Source organism: Schistocerca serialis, chromosome 2 (assembly GCF_023864345.2).
Source record: "Schistocerca serialis cubense isolate TAMUIC-IGC-003099 chromosome 2, iqSchSeri2.2, whole genome shotgun sequence".
In the NCBI taxonomy this organism is placed as follows: domain Eukaryota; kingdom Metazoa; phylum Arthropoda; class Insecta; order Orthoptera; family Acrididae; genus Schistocerca; species Schistocerca serialis.
Genome location: NC_064639.1, coordinates 413,158,873 through 413,183,068, shown reverse-complemented (window position 1 = coordinate 413,183,068; position 24,196 = coordinate 413,158,873). Strand labels below are relative to the sequence as shown.

General features: G+C 40.6%; 1 protein-coding gene across 1 annotated transcript in view; it reads right to left on the bottom strand.

Annotated features, from left to right (window-relative positions):
* Positions 1-4,872: 4,872 nt before the first annotated feature.
* LOC126455582 (Krueppel-like factor 3) overlaps positions 4,873-24,196 on the bottom strand; it is a 205,409-nt gene continuing 186,085 nt past the window's right edge. Inside the window, exon 5 of the mRNA XM_050091338.1 lies at positions 4,873-5,494. Within this exon, the coding sequence (XP_049947295.1) occupies positions 5,215-5,494 (280 nt within the window). The 3' untranslated portion in view covers positions 4,873-5,214. The remainder of the gene's footprint in view (positions 5,495-24,196) is intronic.

The following is a 24,196-nucleotide window of genomic DNA, read 5'->3' as shown; positions in this document are numbered from 1 at the left end:
AGTTCTAGGATTTTACTCAGGCCAATTAGGAGAGAAATGGGCCTGTAGCTTTTGGGAAGGTGCAGGCTTTTGTTAGGTTTGGGTATGGTGGTCATCTTTGCAGCTTTCCATGCTGAGGGGAAGCATGTGAGTTTCACACAGTTGTTATAAACGCTTGCTAGGTAGGATATGGCGTGAGGGGGAAGGTGTTTTAGACGTGGGGTGCTGACTGGGTTGGGACCAGGGGCTTTATGGTTACCCTGACATTTGATGAGTGCACATATTGTCGGCTTGTTAGCGGGCACGAATTCTGTTATTGGGCGCGTACTTCTTATCTGAGTCACTCACCCAATAATATGTCTGCTTCGGCGAATCTTAGATTCGCCTCCCACCAACGGCTCCTGCGCTCTTGTAATCTTTGTCTCAGTTGGCCCTCTGGACTCTGCAACAGGCAGAGGTCGGCTGGCTGGGTCGCAATAGCACTGTCAGGGAGTAGGTCCCTGGCGTCAGTATCGGTGGCTATCCTAATGATAGTTACACGAGCACAGGCATGGAGGAAGCCAGTGAATTTCTCAGTGGCTTCATCTAAGACTCCTTCCATCTGAAGTGGGGGAATTTCCTCCATGTGCTCTCCCACCAGGTAGGTATATCTGTCCCAGTTTGTAATCACTTGTGTGTTTGCCATCCTCTCACCACTGTCTTCATCACTGACGAGATCTAGCCTGTCAGGACTGTGGTCAGAGTCCAGTTCATAGTGCTGTGACTGACACATCGATATCCAAAATTTTCCCAACAGAACTATCTAGGATATCAGAATTTCTGTCCACATTGCCAGGAATGTCCGTAGGCTCGTCTGTGGCGAAAGGTTGGTGTGCCCCTCAACGAACACCCACAGAGCCCTGCCACTTGCGTGCGTTCTCAGCACGACAGCCCCAGGCTCTATGTTTCGAATTTAGGTCCCCTCCTGCCAATAAATGATTGCCAGCCCTAAGCAGAGCCTAAAGGTCCTCTACAGAGATACATGAAGTGAGGGCGGGGAGTGGCAAGGTGGTAGGCTGAAATGATTTGCCATAGGTTTTGCCCTATTTTGATTTCTACTCCGGCAGCCTTGATAGTTTGAGTTTGTGGAAGTTCCAAGGAGCAGAAGAACCTTCTTCTCCCGACCAATACCGTTGTCTCGCCACCTAAGTGGTCCACATGGCCATACTGGTGGATGCTGTAATTTCTGACAGCGAATCGTTCGTCAGGCTTCAGGTGCGTTTCCATTAAACACATAATATCGATGGTATGCCAGTCTAGAAAGTCTTCCGAAAAGGTTTTTCTAGTTTTAGCACTGTTGGCATTCCAGGTTGCCATTTTTATTCTTCTGGACCTAAGGCGATCCATGAAGGTATGTTGTTAATGTCATTGCTCCTTCAGCTATAATCATAAATTTTGATAGGGCATCAGGCGCAGCTCGAAGCTTTGTTATGCTGTCCTTAATAGTGTTAAAAAGGGTAATAAAACTGATCCTGAAAACAGTTGCTGCAGCTCTCTCAGCTTGTTAAGAAACATACCTGTGTGAGCGCTGGGGGAATACTGTGGCTGTGTGGCAGCAGTCTCCGTGTTGTGGGGTGGGGAGTGCTGGAGTTCTGGATCGCACGGCTGCCAGGCAGCAGCGGCACGTGATGGGAAAAGCACAGGGTAGGATTTGGGCCCTGGCACATTCGGTCTGTGGCTTTTGACAGCAGCAGAGCTTGAACCTGTGGCTGTGGCTGCGGGAACAGAGCTCGCAGTCATTGTTGTCACTGCAGTAGCAGTTCGCAGGCACAACCGCGGACGAAGACTCACCATCAGCTTCAGTGTCATAGGGCAGCAGCTTTAGTTTGCTGGATGGCTGTCACTGTAGAGGCACATTTTACTGGCATGTCCCAGTTCTTGGTTCACATATTAGTGATGTGGGGACCGGAGTATTTGGTGCACTTCTTTGGGTGGTTGCAGTTCTCAGTGCTATGAAAGAGCTGCTTGCTCTCGTGGCTCTGTACAGGGCCTTCAGGCTGCTGATATTTTTCGATGGTTACGTCGCAATGCAGCATGTGTTTCATCGCTTATAGTTCGCAGTTGTTCTGGTCAGGATGTAGTAATGGCTTTGAAGGACACACTTGCTTTTTGCAATCTTCACCTGGTCTTGCCAAGTCGGAGGTGTGTGTTTCTTGCTTGACCTCTGTGACTGTAAACTTGCAGAAGATGAGGTCCACCTTCAGTTCTGCTGTGTCAGTGTCATGAGGGAGCCCTTTAATCACCGCCTTGAATGAGTCACATTCAGTTGTTGGATAAATTTTCATGGTGCCATTTTGGATTGTGGCAATGATTGGGGTGGGGGGGGGGGGGGGGAGGGGGGTCTTTTCTCTCTTCTGTTTTGGCTGGGACCCTGATGTGGAGGGTTGACCTCTTTGCCACAATTTCAGCTGCTTCTGGGGAAGAAATTGGGGCACAGCTGTTGGAGGTGGGGATGTTGGCAACTATGGTCTCCTCCCTAGCTCCATGTCACCTCCTGTAGTGGAACACTCTGAAGCAAGCTGGCTAGGAGCTGGAGGCTTTGTTGCTGGCATCACATCTGCATCTGTTTGTTTGCGTGTTTTAACATTGATGATGTTTGTGGAGGGATGGCTGCAGGAGCTCAGAGACCAAGCACCACAGCGGATTGCATCTTTGAGTTTACCCAATGTGTTTGCAGAAGCAGTTTCTGAAGTCAGAGTACGAGAGCACGGGTATGAGATGATGTGCCAATTTAAAGTTCTAGATTTTCATATTTTACTGTTCGCGTCACTTCTGCATAATCTTCCATTGGTTGTGTCAATATCCGTTTGTATTGTGAAATTTCAACGATTGGCAGCTGCTGCAAATCAGTGCACTGGAAGAGCTCCCAAGAGTTGTGTACCTGTGGTATGAGAAGTACCTCAATCACTATCCTCTTCTGTGCACCCTGTCTCCTCTGCAGGAAGTACAGGATCTTACAGTAACCAACAAATTTGAGGTGCTGTTTTTCACTAAAACTGAAACTGAGCCAGTGGGACTCACTTCGCCTGTTTTTGGGAAACCAGTTTTCTCCACTGTCAGAAGGAGGCAAACACAAAAGGGCGTCTTTTAATTATTGGCAGTTTAAACGTATGGCGAATGATGGTACCCCTTAGGGAAATGGCAGCAAGGGACAGTAAAGAACAACAGGTGCACACAGTGTGTATACCTGGAGGCCTCAATCAGCTTGTTGATGAGGCTATTCCGGCAGCCATTGAGGGAAGAAGGTGTAACCAACTGGAGATTGTGGTGCACATTGGAACAAATGATGCTTGTTGTCTGGGCTTAGGTCATTCTTGGGCGATTCCAGCGACTGGCAGAGAAGGTTGAGAAGGCCAGCCTTGTGCGTGGAATTCAAAAAAGCTCACGATTTGCAGCATTGTCCCTGCAACTGATCATCACCATTTGGTTTGGAGTTGAGTGGAAGAATCAAACCAGAGACTTTGAAGGTTCTGTGACAAGCTAGGCTGTGACGTCCTGGACTTGTGCCATAATGTTGAGAACTGTAAGGTACCCCTAAATAGGTCAGGCGTGCACTACACATCTGAGGCTGCTACTCAGGTAGCTGACTGTGTGTGGGGTACACAGAATGGTCTTGCAGATTAGGCAACTCTCCATCCAGTCCAGATAATGATAGCTGTAAGAAACCCAGAAGTATCAATGTAAGATCAAAAGAAATGCCTCCCACAGTTGAGAGTATTAAAATCCTAATGGTAAACTGCTGAAGCATTCGCAACAGAGTACCACAGTTTGAAGTGCTCACGAAAAGCCCTGAAGCCCACATAATACTTGGTACAGAATGCTGGTTAACACATGAAATTGACAGCAGTCAGATTTTTGGGGGAAATTGAAGTGTTTATCAAAAGAATAGGCAAATGGGAAATGGAGGTGGTGTATTCGTCATGGTAGACAAGAAACCCATATCTGCTGAGGTAGAAATTGAAGCTGCATGTGAGATTGTTTGGGAAAGACTCAGTATCAGGGGTGGGCGTAAAATGATTATAACAGCAGTACAAATCACATAGATTGAAGAAGAAGACTGTAAAAGACGTGGCACCTTTCAGCTGACAAGACTTGAAGTGGGGGCATGGAGCAATTCAATGTGTATGCTAACAGGGTAAAAAAAAAAAAAAGATTCAAATAGGAGGTAACGCTAGAAATAATTTTTCCTCACCAACAATTTATTTCATTTTAGATTCTGAGAGACTGTGCTGTTGCTTTATTATTTGTTCTTGGGCTTTTGTATCAAAAGGATGGATTTAGTCTTTTTCTCCCTGAAATCTAACAATAACTTTCATCAAACCAATTACAATCAAATATTAGTTTTGTAACATATGCATTTTATTTAGGCATATGCCAGTTCCAGTTGTTCTGTATTTGGTCAAGACAGTGCATCCATACACTTATGTTATAACTGCTTTAATCATGCATTGTTCTTTTTCAGATCCACCAAATACGAGAAGTACTGATTGACTGTAACCATACTAAAATTTTTACATGTTAAGGACTTAATGATTTAAGTAAACTACAGAAGACAGAATAAATAGTTACTGTAGAAACATTTGTAACAGGAACATAGACTGCACTGTGAAGCAGGGGTTATACATGACGGCTTCAGTAGTATCACATGTGGGCCATCATCGTCAGTTCTAGCTTTTTGTAAAATGCTTACAGCATTATCATTGGTGAGATGCATGTTTTTTCAATCTTACAAGTAAACAAGACTGTTGTGGTACTTATTTTGTAGTCTGGATGTTTGTCATAATTTTAACACAGAAAAAATATTAAAAGACACATGCTTTGTCAAAGATTTATTTATTGACAGATTAAGGATGCATAATGTATTCAGAAACCAATTATCAAGAGATTGTGGAAATATGTTGCCTTCATTGACATTAACATTGTAAGTGCAGATTGTGATCACTGTTTCTTACTGCAACTACCCAATAATTGAAAATGCATTATTCTACATAACTCATGTTATTTCCAGACATTCTGTTGAAGAGTCACATGTGATGTACTGACACTCTGATGATTGATATAAATAATAATTCCTCAAAGAATATTCTTTTTTCTCTGCAGTGAGTAATAATGCGTCACTGCTAAATCACTCAACTGAAGATAGCCATTTAGTACTGGATAAATGGCAATAGACAATGCAAAGCAGCAGCCATGCAGTTAGTAAGCAGCATTCCAGGAGGTCCCAGTGGTAGCAGCAGTGACTGTTTGGCGCTGTCCTGGTCTGCAGGTGTTGGTATTGTTGGCAGCGCGTTGCTTGCGGTGGACTCGTAGATGCTTGGCCAAGTGGTCGGAGCGTGTAAATGCCTTTGCACAGGCAGGACAACGGTATGGCTTGACACCTGCATGTGATCGCCGGTGGCGTGCCAGCTCGTCTGAGCGTGAGAAGCGCCACCCACAACCTGGCCATGAGCACGCAAATGGCTTCTCACCTGTGTGCCTGTAACAACCAACACACAGCATTTAGTAGCCTTAAGTCTTATTAGATAGCATAAGTGACATACATATTAAGCGAATGTTGATGTCTTTTGTATAATCATAACTGATATTGATACTGCTGGAGATGTATTCAACATTTATGCTTATTACTAGAACTTAATTATCAGTGAAATGATTCACAGCGTCAAACAATGGCAACTACACAGCTACTGCATGCTTTATTCTGTACAACTGAGGTTGGCAGAGACCAGTAACAAAAAAGTAGCTGCCTGAAGTCTTTCAACTTTTATCCATTCAGAAACAGGAAGCCCAGTTGCCAAGACAACGTGTGTGCATTAGCTTTTCTTTCACCAGGGGTGGTATCATGGTCTGAAACTGCAAAATGTGACAATAGATTCATAAGTATAGCAACTGACTGTGAAAAGACAACACTTTTTTATTTCACCATGCCAGTACTAGTAGTCACAAATCTTCTAATGCTACTGTTGTAAGTTTCAAGTAGCCACAGCATACAACAGTTAACATACAGCTAACTGAATTGTTATATTACATGTAATGTAGAAGACAAAGAAAAACAAGTTTCATGAATGGTGGAATATTTTTGCATTTCCAGTTAAAATGATTATTCAGTTGTGCAAACAATATTTTGACCTAGTCATCCTCTCACTTTCTTCTGCAAATGTTGAACTTATATGTGTTTACTGTATGGACCCCTATCAGACCAACATATTTTTTTGGTCTCTGTGAAAGCTGTGTTTTCATCTACATGTGTTGGTAATGTCCCCTACCCATAGTTAAGTTCCTATTGCTTGATATGCTCTTTCATTTATGTTCCTTTTTCTGTGACCATACAATTATTTTGCAAAATTCAAATCCCTCATTATGTTCAAACTCTGATGCATGAGATGGCTGTTGAGATCCAAGTAAATTCAGTGCTGAATCCTAAATCTCGCTTAAACTGAAATCTCGGGCCTTGGTCCTATTATGATTTCTTGGTTCACATCTGATAAAAGTTACATTTCTGTTGTTCTTTCACTATATGTACTGGTTCTAACAGTGAAATATTCTTTGAGACAATTTTGCATATGTGAAGACACTCTGTTGCTCATATAATGATTATTAGTCAATGATGTGACATAGTACTGAATACTTTTCAAATATCTAGGAATCTGTAAGCTATCTTTTCATCAGCACATACAGTTTGCTCTAAGATCTTGCAACAGATGGGTATCAGTAATATTGGTCTGTAATTCTGTGCATTCCAACTTTTACCCTTTTTGTTAATGGGAGTGACCTGTGGTCTTTTCCAGTCATGCAAGACTATTCACTGTAGAAGAGATTCCCTACAAATATGAGGTTAAAATGGGTTATTCTGCATTGTATTCAATGTAAAGTATAAATCAAATTCCATCAGTGCCTGGTGCCTTGTTCACTTTGCATAATCATTAACATTTGACATTACGAGTGGTGCTTATATCAATATCTCTATTTTTTGTCTCTGTGTGGCAGACAAAACTGAATATGGTAATATCCTCATGCATAAATACGTTTTTAATTTGTATTGGCTGGGGAAAGAGCAGGAAAGTTAAAGGGGGGAGGCACTGTCATGAGTGGTAAAATACCAGTGGTTATAGGACTCAGAAAAGACCCTTTTTTAGGGTAGGGAGGACAGAAGGAAAACAAATTTTAAGAGAGGTTAGAACTGAGACAAACCTTCAGTTTGAGAAAGAAATCAAAAAACATAATTCCAGCTTATTACATCAACATAAACAGCCATTGGTTAAGAATTTTCAACTGTCAGCAGATATTTTAACTCCATCCAATTTTAAGTCAGTCAATGTGAAATGTCAGCTATCTTTATTGCATCAAAATATTCGAGGACTGAGAAATAAAATTAATGAATTAACTATCTGCATAGATGAATTAGAGTCTTCAAACCCAGCTGACATAATCTGCCTCTCTGAACATCATGTGACCACTGGTATAGAACTTTTAAGTGTTACAGGGTTTAGGTTAGCATCTCACTATTGTAGATCAGAAATGGAGAAAGGAGGAGTTGCCACATTCATCAGGAACTGTCATAAATTTAAGAACATAGACATTCATAAATTTTGCCTAGAACAGCATATGGAAGCATGTGCAACAGAATTAGAATTTCACAAAAAATCTTTCATAATATTAAGTGTATATCGAGCACCTGCAGGTAACTTTAATCTGTTTGTAAACCACCTTGAAGCTGTACTGGCCCATTTAACAACCAAAAACAAAGAAATAGTGGTTGCTGGTGATTTCAATGTAGATTTCCTTAAAGACTCTCCCAATAAGAACCTATTTGAGTTAGTAACACTATCATTCAACTTAATTCCCACAGTAAAGTTCCCCACTAGGATAACCACTTGCTCACAAACAGCCATTGATAATATCTTTATAGAAAAGTCAAATGAACAAAATTATATTACAAAACCAATAGTCAATGGCCTCTCAGACCATGACATGCAGTTCCTTCTGTTAAATGTTAATACTGAACAAGATATAAAATCTGTTAAATCTGAGCTCAAGAGGGTAATCAGTAAGCCAAAAATTGATTATTTTAGGACACTCCTCAGAGACATTCACTGGACTGATGTTTACAGTGCTCATGGCATGAATGAAAAATATAACATTTTTGCTAATAAAGTGCTTACCTTATTTGAACACTGCTTTCCCCCAAAACTTACCAAGGATAGAGCAAAGTCTACAAAGAAGCCATGGATTACTCGAGGAATAGGGGTATCTTGTAAAACAAAAAGAAAACTGTATCTGTCAATCCGAAACATTTCCAATGTTGATGCTATAGCACATTATAAGAAATACTGCAAAATATTAAAGACTGTAATACGGATGTCAAAGCAAATATATTACAAGGAAAAGATAGTCATATCAGATAACAAAATAAAGACAATATGGGATATAGTGAAGGAGGAGACCGGTAGAACCAGACATGAAGAGGAACAAATAGCATTAAGAGTAAATGATGCATTGGTGACAGATGTGTATAGTGTTGCAGAACTTTTTAACAAACATTTTATAACTGTTACTGAAAAGATGGGGTTGTCAGGTTCGGTAGATGCTGCTATGGATTACCTTAGACCAGACATTTCAAGTAACTTCCATAATATGAATTTGACCCTCACTACCCCAACAGAAATAATGTCCATCATAAAATCTTTAAAATCAAAAACATCTAGTGGGTATGATGAAATATCAACAAAGTTAATTAAAGAATGTGATTCTGAGCTAAGTAACATATTAAGCTATCTGTGTAACCAGTCGTTTATCAGTGGAATATTTCCCGAATGGCTGAAATATGCTGAAGTTAAGCCACTGTTTAAGAAGGGAGATAAAGAAATAGCATCAAATTTCCGTCCAATTTCACTGTTGCCAGCATTCTCAAAAATTTGCGAAAAAGTAATGTACAGTCGTCTTTATAACCATCTTATCTCAAATAACATACTGTCAAAGTCACAGTTTGGATTTCTAAAAGGTTCTGATATTGAGAAGGCTATCTACACTTACAGTGAAAATGTACTTAATTCATTAGACAAAAAATTGCAGGCAACTGGTATATTTTGTGATCTGTCAAAGGCATTTGACTGTGTAAATCACAATATCCTTTTAAGTAAACTAGAATATTATAGTGTAACAGGAAATGCTGCAAAATGGTTCAAATCTTATATCTCTGGCAGGAAACAAAGGGTGTTATTAGGAAAGAGACATGTATCAAGCTATCAGGCATCATCCAACTGGGAACTAATTACATGTGGGGTCCCACAAGGTTCCATTTTGGGGCCCTTACTTTTTCTTGTGTATATCAATGACCTTTCATCAGTAACATTACCAGATGCCAAGTTTGTTTTGTTTGCTGATGATACAAACATTGCAATAAATAGCAAATCAAGTGTAGTCTTAGAAAGATCAGCCAATAAAATATTTGTAGACATTAATCACTGGTTCCTAGCCAATTCTTTGTCACTAAACTTTGAAAAAACACACTACATGCAGTTCAGAACTTGTAAGGGGTGTCCCAAGAGTATATGTCTAACATATGATGACAAGAAGATAGAAGAAGTGGACGGTGTTAAATTCTTGGGATTACAGTTTGATAATAAATTCAACTGGGAGGAGCACACCACAGAACTGCTGAAGCGTCTTAACAAATCTCTGTTTGCAATGCGAATTTTGTCAGACATAGGGGATATAAAAATGAAAAAGCTGGCATACTATGCTTACTTTCATTCCATAATGTCATATGGGATTATTTTCTGGGGTAATTCATCAAGCCAAGCTAAAGTTTTCCAGGCACAAAAACGTGCAGTAAGAATTATATGTGGTGTGAACTCAAGAACATCCTGCAGAAGCCTGTTTAGGGAACTAGGGATACTAACTACAGCTTCCCAATATATTTATTCCTTAATGAAATTTGTCATTAAAAATATATCACTTTTTCAAACCAATAGCTCAATTCATGGAATCAATACTAGAAATAAGAATAATCTTCACAAGGATTTAAAGTCACTTAGTCTTGTACAAAAAGGTGTGCATTATTCAGGAACACACATTTTCAATAACTTGCCAGCAGCCATAAAAAGCTTAACAACCAATGAAATTCAGTTTAAGAGAAGCCTAAAGGATTTATTGGTGGCCAACTCCTTCTACTCCATTGATGAATTTCTGAGGAAAACCAACTGATTTGTATATAAGTACAACATATCTTCTGCACAATTTCAGTGCAGTAATGTGTTCACTGAAAATTTGTGTGTGTGTGTGTGTGTGTGTGTGTGTGTGTGTGTGTGTAAGTATAATCTAACTTCTGCACCATTTCAGTGCAGTAATGTGTTCATTGTAAATAAGTATTACAGTAGTTGTATTACATGTTTCTTACCTTATAAATAAATAAAAAACTTTTTTATTTTAAATTCAGTGCAATAGTATTTGTAAAATGACTCTTAGTGTTCATTAAAAAATGACGATCATTCCACTTGGGACCAGTGGAATGGTACATTAGCTTATTTGTTTTAGTTTAAATATTTGTCATGTATTGTTGTTTTTCTGACATGTTCCACATCCTGGAGGACCTCCTCACTACGGATCAATTGGAATGAAAGTAAATCTAATCTAATCTAATTGTATTCACTTACGGACTTAACATATGACAGAGATTTTTTAGGATTTCCTGATAGATCTTTCACCAAGATTGGATTGTGGAAATAACTGTAGGCATCACATGTAGTCTTATTTATTGATGCAAGATTTGCTATTATGTTTTCTATATCCATTTTCCTGTAGCCTCATTTGTGGTGAGAGAATAGTTGTCCTTGTCTTTTCAGCATTCTTCAAATGGTACGATTAAATGAAGGTAGGTCTTTGCCAACTTTTATTACTTTACCTGGTTTATATTAATTTAGACCACAGTTTATAATGTCTTTTAATTTCAGCCATAGTTGTTCTGCATTTGTCAGATATGAACTAAATTATTTCATTTTAAAGAACTTGGTTCTTATTATAGGAAACAGCAATCTATAATTATTATAAATAAATTGGAAGCAGTCTTGGTCGCATAAATTTTTTAATGTGGTGACCAATTTCGATCTTATTATAAGATCATCTTCAGACCATAGATGTCTGCTGGAGGCGGTGGTGCATGGCTTGTCATGGAAGTGGCTGCTATGACCAAGTTATTCTCCAGTGGTATGCTTCTCTTACATTCCAGTACAAGATCCATGGGTTGATGCATGGCATGACACATGACAGTTACTTTCCTAGCGCTGACTGCTGGAATGATCACTTCATCCAGCACACATAGTCTCCACACACTCAGATGCGCATCTTCCTGTCCACAGTATCTCATCTAGTCTAGCATAATTCTCGAGCGACCACAATCTATAATTGCCTGAGAAGCTTTCAATAAGTCCCATCCGAGAATGACATCATGACTACACTCATGTAAGACAATGAATTCTGATGGCTCTGTGTGGCCACTTATACCCACACGAATGGTACATCTTCCTCCAGGTTTTACATATTTCCCATTAACCACCTTCATCAGAAATGTTTTGTTGTCGACGAATACGGTTTTCTGCAACTGGCGACGGTACTTCTCCGAAATGACTGAATATGATGCTCCAGAGTCCACAAGAGCTTGGGCTGGTTGGGCATCCATGAGGATATCGACATAGTTTTGTATCATTTTTGTGGCAATCGACTGTGGAGGATTTTTCTCTTCAGCGGCCTCACCTCCAAGGAAGGTCGCACCCATTAGTTTTTCAGGTTGCGGTGGCTAGGTGATCGGCTGGAGCTTCTAAACGGCGATGGAGACCTTGATCGGCGTGTTGGGGAGCGTCCTCTCATGTGGCTAGCTTGCGGCCATGGTGATCTACATCATACTGCACCCACATCTTCTTGTTCATCTTCATCGTCTTGGAGTTGCCGTCGGCTAAGATCGGTCTGCTGCCTTCTGGTACGAGCATCATCAAATATCTGCTGCCTTTCTCGACAATAGTGCACCACATGTCCTGGCCGTCCACAGGGGAAACATACTGGTTGGTTATCCTGGGTCACCCAGACGTCAGTCTTTCTTGGTGCCCAAACAGGTTCCTCATGCGGCATTGTAGGAATGTAACTCTGCCTGAGTCTCGACTTTTTTACCGTTGTAAAGGGAAATGAAGAACGAGAGATTTGGTTCAATGTCTGTTCTACTTCCTCCCTTATGACCTCTTGAAGTGTCTCTGTTTTTTGCTTGCTGTGCAATCCAAGTGCCTTCTGAACTTCCTTTTTCACTATCTGACGAAGAACACTTGTGAAATCAGTTGCTTCCTCCATCACAGACATCGATACAACGCTTGGAAGCTGTACAATTCTTTTTTGATGCATTGTTTCGATATACTGGCACCATTTTATGAAGTCCTCTGCTGTCGAAACCTCCCTCAGCAGTAGGGCTTGATACATGTCCTCAGCAACACCCTTCATGAGATCTGCAACCTTATCTTCCTCCTTCATTCTAGGATCCACTATTTTACACTGCTCCAACACGTCTTGAATGTAGGATGCTGTAGTTTCTCCTGGACGCTGTGCCCTTCACTTTAATTTATCTTCAGCCTTGCACTTCTGTCATTGCGTGTTGCCAAAATACTTGCGTAGTTCCACCTAGAATACTTCCCGGCTTGTGAACTTCTCCTCGTTGTTCTCAGCCAAACACACGGTGTCTTCCCATTTGTTAAATTAGTCTATAGGCTCATATACCTTCAGTCACTTGTTTGGATCTATGCCATCGTCACCAGAGAACCCGGAAGGATGTCTCATGTGGTGGCACACAGACGCTGTCATCGTAAAGTCCTCTTCTTCTTCTATCTCTGATAGATTGTGATCTGTGGAATATGGCTCAAACTCGGGTTTCTCGCCACGTAAACGGCGGCTCTCTCGTGGTCTGATGGGAGGCACTGTGTCATCGATAATGTGCGCTATCACAAGTTCCAATACCCCGCGCCTCCACCAAAATAATGTCACGTAGAAGAAGGTGTTATTACATGAATTACGAACACTAACTTCAGTTAACGAAGGTTTATTCAGCACTTACACATACAAGAGCACGGAGCGAGCTGCCTCCGGCCAGAACACACACAGTATATACAGGGTAGTCCATTGATAGTGACCGGGCCAAATACCTCACGAAATAAGCATCAAACGAAAAAACTACAAAGAACGAAACTCGTCTAGCTTGAAAGGGGAAACGGCGCTATGGTCGGCCCGCTAGATGGCGCTGCCATAGGTCAAACGGATATCAACTGCGTTTTTTTAAATGGGAACCCCCATTTTTTATTACATGTTCGTGTAGTACGTAAAAAAATATGAATGTTTTAGTTGGACCACTTTTTTTGCTTTGTGATAGATGGCGCTGTAATAGTCACAAACGTATAAGTACGTGGTATCACGTAACATTCCGCCAGTGCCGACGGTATTTGCTTCATGATACATTACCCGTATTAAAATGGACTGTTTACCAATTGCGGAAAAGGTCGATATCGTGTTGATGTATGGCTATTGTGACCAAAATGCCTAACGGGCGTGTGCTATGTATGCTGCTCGGTATCCTGGACGACATCATCCAAGTGTCCGGACCGTTCGCCGGATAGTTACGTTATTTAAGGAAACAGGAAGTGTTAGCCATATGTGAAACGTCAACCACGACCTGTAACAATTGATGATGCCCAAGTAGGTGTTTTAGCTGCTGTCGCGGCTAATCCGCACATCAGTAGCAGACAAATTGCGCGAGAATCAGGAATCTCAAAATGGTGTTGAGAATGCTACATCAACATCGATTGCACCCGTACCATATTTCTATGCACCAGGAATTGCATGGCGACGACTTTGAACGTCGCGTACAGTTCTGCCACTGGGCACTAGAGAAATTATGGGACGATGACAGGTTTTTTGCACGCATTCTATTTAGCGACGAAGCGTCATTCACCAACAGCGGTAACGTAAACTGGCATAATATGCACTATTGGGCAACGGAAAATCCACGGTGGCTGCGACAAGTGGACCTTCAGCGACCTTGGCGGGTTAATGTATGGTGTGGTATTATCAGAGAAAGGATAACTGGCTCCCATTATATCGATGGCAATCTAAATGGTGCAATGTATGCTGATTTCCTACGTAATTTTCTACCGATGTTACTACAAGATGTTTCACTGCATGACAGAATGGCGATGTACTTCCAACATGATGGATGTCCGGCACATAGCTCGTGTGCGGTTGAAGCGGTATTGAACAGCATATTTCATGACAGGTGGATTGGTCGTCGAAGCACCATACCATGGTCCGCACGTTCACGGGATCTGACGTCCCCAGATTTCTTCCTGTGGGGAAAGTTGAAGGATATTTGCTATCGTGATCCACCGAAAGCGCCTGACAACATGCGTCAGCGCATTGTAAATGCACGTGCGAACATTACGGAAGGCGAACTACTCGCTGCTAAGAGGAATGTCGTTACACGTATTGCCAAACGCAGTGAGGTTGACAGACATCATTTTGAGCATTTATTGCATTAATGTGGTATTTACGGGTATTCATGCTGTAATAGCATCCGTTTTCAGAAATGATACTTTCACAAAGGTACATGTATCACATTGGAACACCCGAAATAAAATGTTCAAACATACCCACGTTCTGTATTTTAATTTAAAAAACCTACCTGTTACCAACTGTTTGTCTAAAATTGTGAGCCATATGTTTGTGAACATTACTGCGCCATCTATCACAAAGCAAAAACCGAGCGAGGTGGCGCAGTGGTTAGCACACTGGACTCGCATTCGGGAGGACGACGGTTCAATCCCGTCTCCGGCCATCCTGATTTAGGTTTTCCGTGATTTCCCTAAATCGCTTCAGGCAAATGCCGGGATGGTTCCTTTGAAAGGGCACGGTCGATTTCCTTCCCCATCCTTCCCTCACCCGAGCTTGCGCTCCGTCTCCAATGACCTCGTTGTCGACGGTACGTTAAACACTAATCTCCTCCTCCTCCTCCACAAAGCAAAAAAAGTGGTCCAACTAAAACATTCATATTTATTTACGTACTACACGAATATGTAATAAAAATGGGGCTTCCTATTAAAAAAAAAAAAAAAAAAAAAAAACGCAGTTGATATCCGTTTGAACTATGGCAGCGCCATCTAGCGGGCCAACCATAGCGCCATCTGGTTTCCCCCTTCAAGCTAGGCAATTTTCGTTCTTTGTAGTTTTTTCGTTTGACGTTTATTTCGTGAGATATTTGGCCCCGTCATGATCAATGGACCACATTGCATACAGCTACAGAACATTCCAGTACAACGATTCTTGACAGTTCAGGATACTTCGAGAATGTACTTGAACCAAACATAGAAATTATAATTGTACAGTCGAGGTGAGATTTGAACTCACGACCCTCCATGCAACAGTTTAGTATCATAACCACTGCACCACGGTGCTACTCAGCTTCTACCTCTAATATCATTCTGAAAACCAAATAAAGAGGAGTGGAGTCCCGATGAGATACAGCAATCCCAACAATACCATTATTTCACACCTTGTAGTTTTCTTAAAGTTCCTTTCTCTGTAATATTGTACACATTCTTTCTTAGCTTAAATGTGTATTTTCGTGTACTTTACAATTTCATCAATCATTTCCAGGCTATGTATTGTCCACAAAGCCTCTGTTTCGGGTGACCCCTATGGCAACACGTGTAGGCCCAGGCAATATTTTCACAATATTCTTTCTTTTTGTTTCCGAAGTCACATTAGGACATATTTTATTCCATTTATATGTTTTGTCCCTCCCAATAAAAATACCACCAATGGAAAGTGGCTCTTCACGGTCATCATTTGAATCATGGACTAGATCAGAATCTGAATCGTGGTCACTTTGTGTGATAAAGTCCTCTTCTTCCTCAGAGTCGTCATCGTTTTTGTTGTCTGGTAGAGAGTTGAAATCTGGATCCTCATTGAGTAACCAATCAAGCTCTTTGTCTGTCAGCTTCCTCTCGCCCTGTACAGTGATATACCCATTTGTTACGTGTTATCTTTTGATTCGTCTAAAAAGGAACTAAATAGAAGTGAAGGAAAAATTACTTACAGACTGGGCGCATGGTGTACTTTGTACACTAAGATGACACACTCGCAGTTTATTTTAAATTACTGTAGCTCACGTGAACCCATGACAACCCAACTTCTCACTGTGCTAGCTGAAACAATAATGCATTAATATGTAGGGGCTCGCTATTGTAAAGCAACAATGCAACTTTGCACGACAATGCTATTTGCGGTTGGCGCACTTTATACACAGGCACGCCCGCTCAAGCACAGGAAAACGGATTGCTAAACATCTAAAACACTAGCAGTGGTGCAGCTGATTTATTATATTCAAGTAGTAAAGGAAGAACTGGCAGTTATTTATGGTACCAAAAAAATCAATGTTTTCTTATACAGAACAAAATTCCACCTGGTCACATACCACAAGCCACTAATTTTGCTTTTACCTGAATGACCCATCCAGATAAAAAGCACAATAACTTCAGCAATGGTCTTTGTTATTGACAAAATTACCACTATTAGATCTGATGCTGTCAAACTGCTATATAGACCAATGCCCTTGTTCTGACGTGTCATGTCTATTGACTAATTCTGCTCATGAGTTCAATAAGCAATGGGCACTTTATTTTTAGCTAGGTGAAAACATTAGGGACGTGCTGGATAAATAACCAGTGATGATCCAGGAGGTGACTACATAACAGAACGGGACCTCATTACTCCATAAAGTAGTATGTTATTCACAGTTTGATTGGCTGGAGCATGTGCCAAAAGCTATGGAACTGGCACTGTGGATTTACTTTCATATGCACTATGGACTCAGTTTTCATGAGGAGGTAGTTCTGCTGGCCTCTAGAGTCTGAGCGACAGGCTGTGTTCCCAACTACATTTCAGCCTCATATCCTCGAGCTATTACATGTAGCACTCTGAGTGATATACAGGCATTGAGAATGAAAGCATTGGCAATGAGTTAAGCATACTGGCTGGATCACTAATGGTAGTGTTGAATATATGGCCCCGGCTCAGCAAACTTGTGTGCAAAGCCATTCAGATTTGCCATGACGGTATTGTAACATCTGCTTCCAATCAGTCACAGAACCATGTCAACATTCACTTTGGAGACTCATTTAAAAAGTCTATATTGTTACTTGTGGTTGACACCCTCTCTAACTTCCCATTCATTATTCTCATCAACAACACCAGCAGCTACAATTCAGGTATTAACAACAACCTTCACTGTAGAGGGAATGCCACACATCAACGTATATGCAATGGTCCATAGTTGCCATCAGCCAAGTTCCATAGATTTCACCACAGGAAGGCAATAACACATTGCTTGCCACTCCTTCACATACTGTGTTATGTTTCAGAGCAGAATGGTTGGCCAGAACTTCCAAGATGATCTTTGAGGAAACCCTGACAAGCTTCCTTTTTTCATATAGATTCACCCAATATGTAGCCATGATGCAAGGGGTCATTGGTGATTATAAGAGACATAAAATGTTAAAAGTAGTGGCCAGACTTGAGTAACTCTTGTGACACTGTAGTTTGTTCCAGCTCTGTCAGCTAAATGATGTTACACCTCCGATATGACCACGTCAGCCGCTCGAGACTTCAGACTCCCACCGTTGCTGGCTGTGCTTTCCAGCCGGCCCAGATCCAGACTTCACACACTACCTGTCGAAGCTCCTCACCTCCACCTATACCATAGACCTACCTTGCTGACACCATATGGAATGGACTATGGGGAATTTGTGGAGATTAGCCACTGCCCCAATTGTGAAAGTCACATCTCTATTAGAAGAACAAGTCAAAGTGTTTCTGATTATGGCATCAGACTCCTATTTTCTTCCGTTTTGTTCGAATGAACTAAACTTGTATACCTGCTGGAAATTTATTTAATCACTCTATTATTATCGCCAATTGCGAGTACTAATATGACCTTATTATGAATGCTTTATTCTTTTGCTACAGATTTGAGCTAAGGTTATTGTAATTTCCAAGTATTTCGCCGAAATACGGCTCAATTCTTTGTTATGTTCAAAACTGTAAGAATTATTCACAAAATGTTAGATTTCTGTACAAATTATTTACTTCGTTAAATTATAATTGCTTAATTTAGCATTTTCGCTTTCCTTTCGTAGCACCAGTCCCAAATTTCCAATTTATAAATGTTATAGATATTTCTTTACTACATTTTTACAGTGCCAACGCGATACTCACGAGATTAAATCAAATTATTCTGAATTTCTCGCTAGGCGAGAAGACAATTAGAAATTTCCCTGAGACTACAAAAACATAAATTAACCGTTTTTCAGCATGCTGCTTGCCTACTGACCTTCACTTCAAGCAATAACGGTAAAAGAGTAAAATAAATTAAGAAGTGAATGATAATATTGTGCGTTCAATAGTATTGTGTGCATTTTTTGATAAAAATAATTTTTATTACAATGTCAAAAAACGTGGCGTGTGTGTGAAATATCTAATTCATTTACTTTATATAAGGATAAGAAGTGATACCTCTAATTATTCCACGTACTAATAGTTGTGTGTGAATATTTAAGTATTAAAGGTAACTAGTCTCATGCATATATTTAAATAATAGTAGAACAGAAAATCTAATTGGGATACATTAAGTTTGAAGAAATTTTGCTTACCAGTCATTCAATTACTGAACTATTGCCAATATACGTATATACTATACGCTTATGTTACATCCATCGTAATTTACACTAGCCGAAGCATAAATTTCCATAACTGCATAATAATATTCACCCATATTTATAAAATGTACTAAAGTCAAAAAGATCGAGTATATTTGACGCTCAAAACGAGTGGCCGCAACGTAAGAATAAGTGTGTATAAAAAATTAAATTCCAATTCCTTAATATAATATTTGTATTTCTATTTCTTATATCCATCCGATGTACTGTACCACGACGTGGAAAAAGGTCAACCAATCCTGTTTACGACAAACTGTACATCTCTACAGTAAAAACTCATTCAAATGAATTTTTTTGCTCTGTCAAGATCGTAACTTTCTTCTATAGCATTTTTTCCTTTGATTCTCTACAAAAAAGTAAAATCGTCGTTAGTTGTAGTTTAGCTCAGTTGTTTTGGAAGGATGTATTAAGAAAAATCCAATTTGGCAAAAGTCGACGTAAGATTGTTTTGGTGTGAAGAGAACATAAAATGGCCGATTTGGGCGCACAATGATAAAAGAGCATCGTCAGGAAAATTATTTATTGTGTTAACATTATTTATTGTAATTTATGTATGTGTATTACTGTTAAATATTAACATTCGCGTGACGAATTTTTCCCAATTTTTCGAAATTTCATATTATGGTCAAAGTCGGTAAAAAAGAGAATTTACCAATTGAAACCATGGCTTCCCCATCAGATTTCGAAAATGAAGCGGTAAATCTAAATGATTCACTCATAGATATCACTGCAAATGAGTTAGAAAATCAAACCCCGGACTTGAACATGTCCACCACGTATTCGGGTATTGCTCAAAATAACGAAATGGTCAATTTAATGGGACGACGGAAGACAGTACTGCGCTTGAACCGCTTACTGCTTTCTTGAAAAAGCAGCCGGAAAAAGAGAGGGAAGCTTTACGCGATCGCGAAAAGAAACAGGAACAATTAGACAAAGAATTAAAAAATGAAATAAAAACCGAATTAGCCAACATCAGGTCCGAGCTAGTGAATATGAAGCAAGCGTACGCACCAATTTTGAGCCACGTCAATAAACTGGACAGTGATAATGAAAACCTAAAAACTTCGCATTCCGCAATAAAGTCGGATGTGGAATCTCAAAATAAATAACCAAGAGACTTTGGATGAACAGCTATAATCTCGCAAAAGGCAAATAAGTATTGGAACATCCAATTGGATAACCACTACAGAGACGGAAGTTGATGCAAAAATTAATGTTGCCGTCGACAACGCTGTGCAGCGCGTGCGGGAAGATGCGTATGTGGAGGCGGGAAATGAACGCTCGCGTCCGAAATTTGGAGAAAACCGTATCGATGGACAGCAGAACGGAAATGAATTTTCCTATGCAACCGCCGAACGACGACAATGCACGAAAGACGACATTCGGGAATGAAATAATTTTCCAAACGCCCGACTCGTCGCCAGCAAAATGTAATTACGAAGACAAACGTATAATGAATTCAGCGAAAATTGAGCAAAGTCTACTCAAGCATCGCCATGTTCAAACATTTGCCGAGGACAAGAAGTCCATTCATCCAATTGTACTTATACGCGCATTCAGGAATGTCTTAACCAGATACTGGTCTGAATATCAAAAAATTCAGTGCGTTATGTCACACATCACTGGTGACGCGGCACTATGGGCCAGCGAAACCGCCGAACTATGTAATACGCTCGCTGAATTCAAGAAATATTTCCTTGCAAAATATTGGCCGACAGGACTCTAAGAACGTTTGCGCAAAGAAATTTATACCTTGGAACTGTACAATCCGAAAAAAGGGAGCTTGCGCAAGTATTCTAAACGATACTGGCCTGAGCCTATCTCACATAAAGAAGTACTACGCATATTAAAGACAAAATTACCGATTAACTGCAACAATTGTCACAGCGTTGATAACCCGAGTAGTAATGAACAGAGTAAACTTAATCAGCACAGAAAAGGTCAGTACAACAAAACAAATGTGCCTGGTTACAATAATAATCCAAACCATGCTTCGAATGGCGCGAACACCGGTTGCATAGCCAGTAAATGGAATTATGGCGACAGTAACTCGGGAAACGGTACGAATCATAAGCGCAAGTTCAGAGATGGAAATAGTTACCATGATAAAAGTCACCGTGGAAATCAATGGAGCAACAACAACAATCCTCCGATTCAGTCAAACACAAATGAACGGAACAAGAACCAATATCCGAATAGTAGTAACGGCAATCAATGGTCAAACCAGCAACCAATTTTGTGGTTCGGTAACCAGACGCCGAATATAATGTAAGCTGTGCCCGTCATTCCAAACACGAACAGTCAAAATCATATTGACAGTAGTCGTTCTACTGCGGCGCGAGTATGCGAAGTCGTAGAACAATCCGGCCAACAGCAACAATCAAACTAGAGCCGAGCGTTCTGAACGGCCTCCCGAGCACGGTCGGATCCAGAAGTGGAGGCAACCCCACAATCAACCTGAAAGCACTACGTTACAACGACGGTGCCGACATTAGGGACGAATTATTAGAAGCAGCTAGTGTCTGTAAACATGACGACGAATACATGGTGCAAGCTGCAATTATGGTCACTATTAATGGTGTTAGTGTGGAAGCAATCATTGATACTGGTGCCACTTCAAGTGTCATAAATCAGACCTTGTTCGACCAAATTAATCACATAAAGAGATTACCCATATTGCCCGTGCAAAATTGCCGAGTTTCTGGCGCATTAGGCGCTGCCACACAGATAGTTAAGCAACAGGTACAGGCCGATCTCTATGTAGAAGACGAGCAACTTAAGTGCCACTTCTTACTAATTAAAAATTTATAGGTTCCTTGCATCCTGGGATGGGATTTTCTACGCGGTAGAAATGCAAAGATTGTTCTATCTGCAGGAAAACTGGTTACAAGCAAAGCCAAAAGAATTGCACTACGGTTAATTCGGACTCCAAATGCACATAACAGATACTGTCGTAATGTTATAGTTAAATTGGTAGGCCCAACAATACTCCACATTTCTAACGATTTCGAGACGTCCGAATTTCTGCACTCGGAAGATAATAACGCAGCAGTACTTAACAATTCGACATCAATTGCAGCAAAAGTATCAGAGTCGACCTATCTGAACCAAACACAGAAGGTAGGACTCGCAAAACTCATTGAAAATTATATGCCAATATTTGGTAATAAACCTGGCATCATAAAGGATTTTGTGTACGAGGGTAATCCCAAAAGTAAGGTCTCCTATTTTTTTATAAGGACATAGACCTGTTTATCTCTACAATGGTTTACATCAGTTTACAATTTGAACATTTAGCTATTTTTCGACATAATTACCATTTCTGTCGATGCATTTTTATAGACGCTGTGGCAGTTTTTGTGTGCCCATGTCATACCAGCTCGCCGCCATGCTGTTCAGAAAGTTATGAACCTCTTCTTTCACCTCGCCGTCGGAGCTGAATCGCTTTCCGGCCAAACGTTCTTCTAACCTCGGGAACAGGTGATAGTCACTGGGCGCCAAGTCAGGACTATAGGGTGGGTGTGTGATTATGTTTCACTAAAACTGTTGCAGGAGAGCAACGGTTTGCCGAGCGATGTGTGGGCGAGCGTTGTCATGGAGAACGTGTACGCCCTTCCTCAACATTCCTCTTCTCCAGTTCTGAATTGCCCGTTTGAGTTTTCTCAGAGTCTCACAGTACCTGTCAGCGTTAATTGTGGTCAGCTCCGATGACGAGGTGAAAGAAGAGGTTCATAACTTTCTGAACAGCATGGCGGCGAGCTGGTATCACATGGGCATACAAAAACTGCCGCAGCGTCTACAAAAAAGCATCGACAGAAATGGTGATTATGTCCAAAAATAGCTAAATGTTCAAGCTGTAAACTGATGTAAACCTTTGTAGAAATAAACATGTCTATGTACTTATAAAAAAATAGGAGATCTTACTTTTGGAATTACCTTTATATAATATCGAGGTTGCCCCACACGAAACTTTTTGTAGGACAACATATGCTGTGCCGTGGAGTAAAAAGAAAGCTGTAAAGACGGAAATAAGTAAGATGTTAGACTGGGGAATAATCGAATCATCGGACTCCCCATATTCTAGTCCCCTTTTTGCAGGGGGGGGGGGGGGGGGAGGGGGGGGGCAAGATAAGGTTAGTGCTACTTACCCACTTGAAGTAATGACCTTTATTTAAGTAGTACAAGTATTTGTATGTAAACAACCTTACCATGTATGTGACCTGTATATAGATTCCACGATGTACGTACAACAAATGTGAATCTTTTGCTTTCAGTATTTATCTGATAAGTTATTCCTTCTGAATTAGTTAAGTAGATAACTTCATTCAATAATCAAGGATAATTTTTCAAACAGAAATTTTTCAAACGTTATTCATTGCTCCGATGGTTATGAATAACTAGTCATGTCATAAATAAAGTTGGAAAAAGCATAAGGACTTTCTTTACGAAGTCAACGACTCAACTCAAACTTTGAATCGCTTGATGAATAGTAAATTCCATTTTTCCAATTATTTATGAAATAATATCGATTTTTGTGCTAATGTGTTATTTGCAGTGTATTTATATAAAACCCTAAGATAGACAGTCTCTAGGGGACCAAAGGTGTTACCCTGCTTAAACCATTAGATTATACATCCTTCTGATGTGTACATGGTAGCATCTTGGCTAAATTTCGTTGCAATTTTAAATTCGTAAGTAGGACGCAGAATCACGACATATTTCTACTTGGCCGAGCAACGAGTATCAGTTGAATGAGAAAGGAAGTTATGCTTTCTTTCCTGTGACTGTGTAAATGGTTACGAGTAACTCAATTTTGAGTCGCTTATACTTCTAATTTCATTGTAATTCTTTATGGACAGAAATGATGATCTTGTGGTCTGTGACCGTTACTGTGAAATTCAGTATATGGACCTCCAACGAGAGTATAAATAAATGTACACAGCAATGAACTTTCACAGAATTGTGTTTCAAAGAATGCTTAGATATTGCAACTATAAAACTTGTCCACGGTGAATACGTTGATCGAGACACTTAAAATAAAGCGTCATCGTACACTCCTGGAAATGGAAAAAAGAACACATTGACACCGGTGTGTCAGACCCACCATACTTGCTCCGGACGCTGCGAGAGGGCTGTACAAGCAATGATCACACGCACGGCACAGCGGACACACCAGGAACCGCGGTGTTGGCCGTCGAATGGCGCTAGCTGCGCAGCATTTGTGCACCGCCGCCGTCAGTGTCAGCCAGTTTACCGTGGCATACGGAGCTCCATCGCAGTCTTTAACACTGGTAGCATGCCGCGACAGCGTGGACGTGAACCGTATGTGCAGTTGACGGACTTTGAGCGAGGGCGTATAGTGGGCATGCGGGAGGCCGGGTGGA